The 10,469-nt window shown below is 37.4% G+C and overlaps 1 protein-coding gene across 1 annotated transcript; it reads right to left on the reverse strand.

Annotated features, from left to right (window-relative positions):
• Nucleotides 1-4,157: 4,157 nt before the first annotated feature.
• Nucleotides 4,158-9,889, reverse strand: IRX1 (iroquois homeobox 1). Its single transcript, XM_063922814.1, has 4 exons — nt 9,208-9,889; nt 5,916-6,918; nt 5,563-5,632; nt 4,158-5,260 (listed from the first exon to the last, which is right to left on the reverse strand). The coding sequence occupies exons 1-4, from the start codon at nt 9,478-9,480 to the stop codon at nt 5,203-5,205; spliced, it is 1,404 nt and encodes a 467-aa protein (XP_063778884.1). The 5' UTR covers nt 9,481-9,889; the 3' UTR covers nt 4,158-5,202.
• Between the last annotated feature and the right edge of the window lie 580 nt (nt 9,890-10,469).

The raw sequence follows: 10,469 nt of genomic DNA on the forward strand, positions 1-10,469 counted from the left end.
CAACACCTTAATTGCTCATGTGATAACATACCCTATGAGACGACTTCTGTATGTGTGTAATAAGAATACCCCACATACAGACGATTGTGTAAAAGACAAAAAGACAGGGCTTGTAGAATCACTCATTCATAGGAGAACAAACAGCCATTGCTCTGCATGTATATTATAGCTCGTAACTCCTGTGATTAACAGTACAGAAAAATGTGCTTTTACAGGAGCTGCTGAAGAGTGTTCTTAAAACTTTCCTCCAACAAGGAGCACTATGGGATGTGTCAAACCGAGGACACGTGGAAAACTTGCCTATAGCTATCAACCAGATTCAAGCTATCATTTATCAAACACAGGGGCAGATGTATTAAGTCTGGGGAAGTGATAAAGCGATGATAAGTGCAAGGTGATAACGCACCAGCCAATCAGCTCCTCACTGCCAATTTACATATTGGAGCTGATTCGCTTGTGCGTTATCACTTTGCACATATCACTGCTTTACCACCGCTTTATCACTTCTCCAGGCTTAATACATCTGCACCAGTCTATAAAATGATAGCAGGTATCCGATTGGTAAAAGGTTCGATACGTTTTAGTTGTGCTTATATCAGAATTGCATGGCATTGTACTATGCGCCTTCGCCAGGCTTAAATAACGTGCCTAGCCCGCACCAGCCCTTCAGTGCAAAGTGGACTTTCCGCAGGTCTGTGTAGTCTGCACAATGTGGAAAATAATTTAATGCTTGGCTTTTACTCTCTTTTTTTTATATATAATTGCTTTATACAACCATCAAGCAAGAGGAAAGCGCCATGTGGACAAAAGTGCAGCACTGTCCTGGGAATTGCCTTTTCTCATGACACTGGCAGCTTTTTGTTCAGCTCAGATTTTGAACTTCTTTCCTCCAAATGAATTTCTCTGCTGCCATGAACCTTTTTCTTTTTGTTGTATTTTTCCCCTTTCTCTAGCCTTCCCTCTCCTTTTAATCTGTCTCACCCTAAGGCAACAAGGAAGATATTGCAAGAAGTGACAGTATAATTATGAGTACTCCCTTCCTCCTTCCACCATTCAAATCTTGTCATTTGAACTGTGTATGCTCGTTACTAAATTAATTTTGCCTGTATTAAAAAAAAAATCATTTCTGCCCTTAGGTAAAACTGCCACTGGTTTCATGCTGGGTGTTCACTATAGAATGGAGTAGTTACATGGGATTTCATTTTGGTTGCGGCAAGGCAAAGTGTAAGCTGCCCACCTGCATGCAGTCTAGTCATCTTTTGTTTCTCAGTGTCGATCTAATGATTGAACTAATGAAGGGCTGTTATAGTCAATAATTGCCCATCGGTTATTTAAATCAGATATCATTTACCATACAAACAGTAGCCCACAGCTACAGAACGTTTTTTTTTCCTTTGGCATTTTTTCCCCCCTGCTCTGTTTTATCTACAAGGGCGATTGAAACTTTATAGGGCATGATTCATAGAGAAGCAGCACTGGGAGCTACGGTGCATATTACATTAATCAGTGTCAGGCCACTAAAAAGAGATATGAATATGAATTCTCCATATTGCAGAGGAAATAAATGTTCCTGTGAATAACTGATCGCTGCTTAGGAGCTAGCACAAAAAGTAAAATCAGACTCAAAAGTAAAGCTGATCTCACATATCATGGAGGATCAGGAGATAACAGGCGATTTTAACAGGTTTTCTAATAAATAGCATATATTAAAACGACTATTAAAATTTAGATCAGTTTTGTACATTAAATGTAAAACAAATATTCAATCTGAATGTCTAAAATGTAAATGATTTATTAGTTAGCGTTTTAGTGCAGTGCAACATCAATAATTATTTCCAAAATTATTATGATTGCAACCTATTATTCATTTTCTTTGGTACTTACATTACATTTTATTATTATCCTAGGATGTGTCCTATATTTGTGTTTTTAAAGATAACTATATAATAGTTTTATAATAATTCTCTATGACTTTATACTGCTAGGCTGCTCTATCGGACATTTCATTACTAATTATTGTAGCTATTTAGAATAAGACACGTGTCACCTCATATCTATTGCAAGCAATAAGAATTCTAGTATGTAAAAGAATCAGATTATAATTTAATGCAAGTGATGTCATATATAAATACAAGGCACCTGCAATAATAAAGTGACTGTGATAGAGGAAATATTTTTAAATCAAACTACACAATAAATTATATTCTGTATATTTAGTTTACATTTTGAGATCTAAGCAGAAGCAGATACAACTTGTTATTTAATATTACATCATTGAAACTCAAATTATTAAAATGTTAATTGAGCCCTGTGAAACATGTCTTGAAGCTTAAAAGTAGTTTGAAGTAAAAGCAGGTCAGCATATTGTTGGGAAGTGTACACTAGCGCAAATACACATACTGTACTAATGTGTGGAATCTCGCGCATATTATTGTTTATCTATTCAGTAATGTATTTGTGAATGTTAGGTATTTGTTGAAGTACACACAATTGTGCATTTCAATCACTTTAGCTACACATGATGGAATTGTAAATTGTCCTACTCTATATACAAAACAACAATTAGCAATTCAAAGTGCATGAGAGAAAAGACAGGCTTTGCAGGTTAAGGAGAAATGTAACGCCCTTTCTGCTAGCAATTTGTTAAATCGTAATTAACCCCGTTCACAGTACAAATATATCTGTAATGACGCCCTACCCTTTTTCACACAACCAGATGCCTATTTTATACACCAGAGAATTGTGTCAACGAAAGTGACACCATTTACTCACATATGATCGCACTTTGGTGTAAACTTTGAAAATGTCACTATTAAACGCACCATTAAGACACTGAACTGTGTGAGTAGCAGAAGGCACTCACCATTCACGGGCGGTTAATCATTTAGCAATCTATCTATTTCGCTAAATAAGAAAAAATCACTAAGGAGCAAACACAATGCTAGACATAATTTGGCTATGACAGCTTCACATACTTAGCAATAATGTAGTAATTATGTGATGATAAATATAAAACTAAATATAAAACTATGCCATTAAAACAATGCCTAGAAATAAGAAATAGCATTTCTACTTGTGGGATGTCATTCAGAGTGTGAGCAATATATAAATGTATATATATATATATATAGTGAATTAATTCTGAACATTTACATTTTTAATTTGTTTCCAGTGGAAAGCAATGAATGTACAATATAGTAAGTAGTTAAATACATGTTGTTATGCATGCTGTAACCTAAAGAGGGAGCTATTGTATTACAGACGAGAAAGAGACTGCTCTGAATTTGCCACGCTGACACAAATACAGAATTGAGATCACTTTCACAAACAGCAATCGAATGCTTAACAGATAGAAATTATATGGATCAAATGAGCGAATAAACACATAATCTGCATGAATTACTAAATTTCTGATTGAATTTGTTGAGCTATTTAAAAAAAAAACTAAAATTTGTTTGTTTTAAAAAAGTTGGCACTAAATTCAAGCAGCTTCACGGTTCACATACATTGGCAAGTATAATAGTCCTACTTTGTATTCGTGGCTAAGGTAATAACTTAATTAACCAATATCTGACATATCGAAATGCAGAAAAAAAAATATAATTAATATTATCATTATAATTCAGATAGCAAAATCTGTGCTTTTTTTCCCTTGCTGTATTTTTAGAAATAATGTTATCAAATAAACTACATAATGGACGAAATCTAAAGGGATGTCTAGAATTTGTACCTAAATTATTAAAATGGATACACTGTGCGACTGTACAAGCATCTGCCTTCCTAAGAGGAGACAGTGATGCATTTGAACATCTACAGACAATTACGCTGATGAAGAGACATTTATTTTCCTGTGTTTATCACTGGTCTAACACTTGATGGGACCTTTATTAATATTTTATTTAAAAAATCTCTTCTTGCTTCCGACAAGTGCTTGTTTTGGGATAGCATTGTTTGAATAGGGCGTCCCCACATTATTTCTTAATGACTTCCCCAGCTGCCTCCTTCCATTTTCTACTATGAACAACCATCTGGCGTCCTATTAGCACCTCAATGCTCGTTTAGCGTTCTCAATTAGAAATAAAAAAAAGAAGGAAACATTGAAAATATTACAGATTTTTAACAGATTGTCTACGCAAGATTAATGTTTAAACAAATGCGTCCGCACACCCTGGCTTTATAACACTTCTGTTTTCCTAATCTTACACTTAGCTCTATGCATTCTCATTAAATCTAACTGTTGTGCTTATGCCTACCAATACTTTTTTTATGACAGCAAAAAATAAATAAATAAAATCTTTTCTAGCTGTCTTTCCTCTTTGTTAACTTGGACCATAAATGTCTGTTACCTTATGAGCCGCCTAGGTGTTAACTGCCACTCCACAGGGATTAGCTCAACAATTGTTTTTAAAATCCCTTATTTAAAATCCATAAAGCTAAATTGTAATCAATATTTGAAAGACCACAGTTCGAAAACAATTTCACAGATATCTCAGTAGGAAAAAAACAAATAAACAAAACAGAACGAGAAAAAAAAAACACTTGCAGGAGACGTGAAAAGAAATTATACAAGAGACCAGATTGTTCCAACTGCTGCATAGCAGTAATCACCATATACTAAAGCGTGACAAATTGTTTCAACCTACCCCTTTCACTTTATAATGACTGACATTAAAATGGAAATTGGTTAAATCACGAGTGTGTGTGTTTCTGTATGTGTGTGTGTGTGAGGGGAGGTCCTAAAACTGTCCCTCTTTACACAAAATAACGACTTGACTTGACGTATATAACCAATATAGGAGAATTATGGTAAAAGGTAAAAATATATATATTTTTTTTTTTCATAATTTCATTTAGTTTATTAGACAAAAATATATGATTTAGACAAGTTTGTTGACGCGCTATTTACAATTTGAGATCACGTTATATACAGAAGAAAACACAGACATGAGAACAAGATACCAAAAAAATGAATAATCCAAGAATTGTTAGAATTACTGGGATCAGAAATGGTACAGCGGAGAGGAATCCAACTACAGATTTGTAAAATCGTCTCGGTGGTTATTTATTTGTTTTCCTTTTTGGGAGAGGGCGGAGGGGGATTTACACCACCTTATTGCAAAAAGAGATTCAGTCATTTATATAATACCCATTATCGTCCATATTGTTTAAACAGTCTCTTAATCACTGTTGATGATTCAACAATCAGGCAGAAGGAAGGGCCGTTAATATACGAGGTGTTCCGTCCTGCTGTGACAAAGAGCTGCAAGAGGAAGAAACACACATTAAAATAATCATAATAAAAATTTAATTTATATTTCTAATACGTCTGTCAACGTCAAATTTATTACACACACACACACACACACACACACACACACACACACACGTTGAATTACTTTTTTGAATTAAAAAAAAATAGTTTAGTAGCATTATTATTATTATAATGAAGTGTCTCATTCCTTTTTTTCACAATATTCGGGACTATGTTACAACAGCCAAGCTATTCGACACAGGACTAAACATATATCGTTGTTGTTTTTTTTTTTAAATAACTAAACTCACTTTTCACGAACAGCCTGAAAGGAAGATTTTAGCTGTGGAGGAGAGTCGGTCCTTGGAACATTTTCTCTGTCTGTAGAAAAAATAAATAAATATTTTTAAAAAATGTACACACTCTAATATTAGCAATCTAATTAATAATAAATAAGTAAGTAGTTTACTTTAAATAAACATACTCTAGAAATGTATTTCAAAAACGGTGGCTTTAGTACACTGGTTTGCCTTAATGTGATCTATTATTAAGGTAGCAACACTGTAAGGATTGCATTGTTACGTTATAACATAAAGGAAAAGAGGCCTCACTCCATATGAAAAGGCTAAGCAGGTCTTATGTTGTATAAAGTGGTATCAGTCACCTGTGTGCTTAAGACTGGTTCTTTCTGTGGTTTTGTCGCTGCTGAGTGCTCCCAGGTTGGCTGTGATGAGGGGTGCTTGTTGGTGGGCCTGGAGGTGGTGGTGATTGTGATGAGAAGCGTGATGGTGATTCACTCCTAACAAGGACCTCATATTAATTAGGGAACTCTGAGTGAGGAAAGCGCCATTTGTCCAATTGTGGAATTTGCCAATCTGGCATGTGTATAGTCCATGGCTAGGTAGGAAAGCAGGATGCTGAATAGGTGGAGATGTATGGTTTACTTGAGGTGGTGAAGGAGAAGACTTTAGGGCACCATCAGGGCTGGTTGCTGTCTCTGCCAAAGACCAGATTTTTGGTTTGTTATGAGGAGGTTCTTGTAAATTCCCCTGTCCTCCGGGGCTCACAATTCTGGTGTTGCTGGAGTCAGAGTTTTCTTTCACCAGTGACAAAGAGTCCTTAGATGTAAGTCCATCAGTCCCGGCCAGCATCACCACGCTTTCCTTTTTTAAACTTTCTTTGTCGCCCGGCCTCATGTGATCCGATTTATCGTCATCCTCTTCGTTACTCTGTTCTCCGTCGTTATCGTCTATTTTATCAATATCTATGCTCTCCAGGTCGATTTCCTCGTCGTCTTCAGTTTTCTCATGGTCCCCTTCATTGTCACTTCCAAAAAGATTGCCATCTTCCTTACTCCGAGCGCCCCACGTCACCTTGTTTTCTTTCTTCAGCCTCCTCCTGGCGTTGGCAAACCAGGTGGAGACCTGAGTAAGGGTCATCTTGGTGATAATGGCCAGCATGATCTTCTCACCCTTGGTGGGGTAAGGGTTCTTCCTGTGCTCATTCAGCCAGGCCTTCAACGTGCTGGTACTTTCCCTGGTGGCATTCTTCGGTCGTCCTGGATCACCATACTGAAACTGCCCATAGGGGTAATAACCTTGGGCAGTATGTGCAGCAAAGGCAGCTGGATGGACTCCAGGGTTATCCTTAAGTTCATACTGTGATCCCTGAAACATAAATAAAATACTTCAGTTAGTTTATGAATCACAGGGAAGCAGCTATTTATCAGAATTGAATAAAAAATAAAAAACTGTAACTTCATGGTGTAAGTTTAAATATTGTATACGAACAACGATAGAGCTGAAATGTGATGCTTTCAATCTAAAGAACAGTGCCCTGAAACCCTAAATGTTTTACCCTGTTCTCAGTGGAAAAGCTCAGTGGCTTCTTTGGGATTTGCTAACCTTGGACATTTTTCAACAATGCCTAGAAACTGCTAATAAGGGTCTATGGTCTACTCAATCCTAACACATTTCCGCTTTAGCAGTGACCTACAGTATCAGAATATACGACACTGTGCTTGCAGCAGCTAAACTATAAAATACAACTACGTCTAGCCTGGCTATTTAATCTCATTAGAGTATTTTTGTTCTTTTTTTTTTTTTTTGTATCGACGTACACCAATGCAAACTTAGTACATCGATGGCTGCCCAGAACCCTTAAACAATCAGTAAATATCATTTAAATTGAAGTTTGCACAGGTGTGGTAATAAGGTATACATAATAGAAGAAAATTATCGGGTGTAAAAATTGACAAAGAACAACAATGAATAAGAAAATTATAAACATAAAGTCTATATCAAATGTTTACTCGATAAAACAGATCGTTCTTATTTGACTGACTCATTTATTGTACATAGTGACTGACAATGAAGTTTATCTTTGATCTAGAAAAAAAGCAAATAGCAGTTGTTTGGCAGTGTTTTTAAAAGTCGCTACTTAATCTTAACACACTATTTTTGCTAGTCGGGGCAAAACAGAGAGTCAAATTATCCCATTGGGTGATTTGATAATAACCTCATTAGGCCTCATTATTACTATAAACTATTAACGTGAGTGGTTTAAATCAAAAGAAGACATCCATGAAATCACAGCTTCAGTTATGTTAGAAAAGTAATTTAAAATGACAGTACACACACACACACACACACACACACACACACACACACACACACACACACGTCTTCATGCACATTATTTATTACACAACTATACGTAAACACATCCCTGCAGGAGTATTACGTGTGAAAAAGCAAATACACGATTCATGTGCATTATATTATATATTATATATTGTCATATATGTGCATTACTTCGTTAACTTTTACAGAAAATCACTGAATATTTAAACACAATTTCAGATGATTTTGACAAAATTCTCCCGACACTGTATTTTGCTTATTTGAATGCTGTAAAAACTTGATGTTATTGTGTCCTGCAGAGAATTTATAAGAGGGCACTTATAAATCTTTCAACACGTCAGTAAAAAGCTCAGTGTATTATCTAGGCACAGGACAAGCGTTCATACTAAGACATTTAACATACGAATTATATAAGACAGCAACATTTCATTAGGAAACATTCATTAAACAGATCATTCAATTTCAATGGGGTGAAAATAACATAATAAAGATGTTTTGTTACTGCAATGTTTTTCGTCAAACGCATGTAGAGTTTTAAAAGAAAATACGTAGTCATATATATTGCGAACAGGCTTCAAATAATAATAATAATAATAATAATAATAATAATAATAATATATTATTATTATTATTATTATTATTATTATTATTATTATTAGTTTGACAAGATCTATTGTATTATGCAATTTTTTAAAAAAATATTACTTTCCATCACTAAACAATGCCAACAATGTATAGCTTTATGTATTTGCGTTTAATACTGAAACAATGTTTTGCAAATGAAACTTTAGGTAAATGCTGTAACGCAACAGAGCTGTGTGCTCAGAACTAACAACTCCGATGTTTTGTGGTTTATAGACAATACGGTTTTAGTTTATTTGAGTATTTTTTCTGCTTAAAAAATAAACGAAATCGCGTTTTTCTGTGTGTTGTAGGCTGCTTATAAAACACATGGCTGTGCTCTAGTCATACAAGAAACTTCTCCGGACATAAAGTTTTCATATGTAACAAACAGAAGGAATATGATCTGCACAGGAGCTGAGATCTGCCTGTTTCTGCAAAGAGCAAGCTGCACTCCCCACTTATGGCTATTACCTTGTTACACAAGCCGCTCAGATATATGATTTGCTGCCACAAAGCGGCCTCTGTAACTAATCTTATTGGAGTTTCTTAAACATAGCTTATAATTACTAGATCAGGTAATGATGGTAATGACGCCCTGATGTAACAGCAGCACAGGGGAGAACGAGCACAAAGTGAGAGATGAGCGTGAGTGGGTACGAGAGGGTGAGTGAGGCAGAGGCTGGCACTTACCATCTGAGAGAAGAGTGTGAGATCGGTGGTGTAGGGCAGGAAGGCGCTGTAGTTGGGAGTGCTGTAGGGACTGGTGTACATGCCCAGCACAGAGGTGACAGCGGCGGTGGAAGTGCTGCCCAGCTCCGACCCTGCAGGCCTCCCTGATCCGGCTGCGGCCGCTGCTGCTGCTGCCGCGGCTGCTGCGGCCAGAACCCCCTGCCGGTCCCCTCCATAGATAGCCGCCTGACCAGCGCTGAGGTACTGGGGGTAGCCCAGCTGCGGGAAGGACATGTCTCTGCCTCAGGCTCTCTCTCTCTCCGGCAGGGGAAGGAAGCGCTGATTCTCCGGCACAACAGCAGGGAGGGCTGGGCTGCAGGAACACAGCACTGGAAGAAACAGGAGACCAAACTCCTGGCCAAAAAGTGAGCAGTGCAGCGTTCAGCCCCCTGGTCTCTCCCTCTCTCTGGGTGCAGAGCTGTATTCTATAGAGAGAGCTGGGATGGGAAGAAGGGGAGAGGTGTGTGGGCTGGATAGGGTGTCTTTTTTCCCCCCCTCAAATCTCGGCTCTTCTGTGCGCCTAAATCCCTTAGATGTGATCTGATCAACAATTGAGCTCCAACTGATGTGTCTGCCCTTAGGTCCTGGGCTGATCTTTCAGATACAATTTGAAGTTGATGCTTTGATTGGCATCCACTTGAGCTGCAGTCCCCTCCCCCTCCGGAGCATGTGGCCTGGGCATTGGCTGGGCCCCTGTACTCTGTCTGTGTATGTGGAAGTGGATGTGAGCGAGTATCGTGTGTGTGTGTGTGTGTGTGTGTGTGTGTGTGTGTGTGTGTGTGTGTGTGTGTGTGTGTGTGTGTGTGTGTGTGTGTGTCTGCCTGCATTCGCCTGGATTGTGTATTTAATGTTTAGCAATGGGTTCCTTTCAGAGAAGCCCCCACTGCTGTATGACAACCTGTCTACACGATTTTACAGCTGTCCAACATTGGGGTTTTGCTGTTTTCAGTCCATAGTGTGTCCCCTTTAACAAAAACAACTGTGCTGCTGTGTTACCTTTACTATGCTGTCTTTATTGGAAAGCTTGAGAGATGAGGGCATTCAAATATGACACAACTTAGTTATCAAGATTTTACATTGCTAGCAAAGTCATTATCATATGCACATTTTATTACAGTATATGGGCAGCAAGTCTTCGGGTCAACATATGGGGTGATGTCATAATGTGAGAACATATTTATTCTAATTAAGCGAAAAAATATTTTTAAAAGTGAAAACTTTTG

Source organism: Pseudophryne corroboree, chromosome 5, assembly GCF_028390025.1.
Source record: "Pseudophryne corroboree isolate aPseCor3 chromosome 5, aPseCor3.hap2, whole genome shotgun sequence".
Classification (NCBI taxonomy): domain Eukaryota; kingdom Metazoa; phylum Chordata; class Amphibia; order Anura; family Myobatrachidae; genus Pseudophryne; species Pseudophryne corroboree.

Bases quoted from the DNA above. Each gene is read 5' to 3' on its own strand.
- IRX1 (XM_063922814.1), bottom strand. From the start codon at position 9,480: ATGTCCTTCCCGCAGCTGGGCTACCCCCAGTACCTCAGCGCTGGTCAG. The intron at 5,633-5,915 runs GTGACTGATACC...TTTTTTCTACAG, and splicing joins AACCAGTCTTAAGCACACAG to ACAGAGAAAATGTTCCAAGG. The intron at 5,261-5,562 runs GTGAGTTTAGTT...TTCCTCTTGCAG, and splicing joins TTTCAGGCTGTTCGTGAAAA to CTCTTTGTCACAGCAGGACG.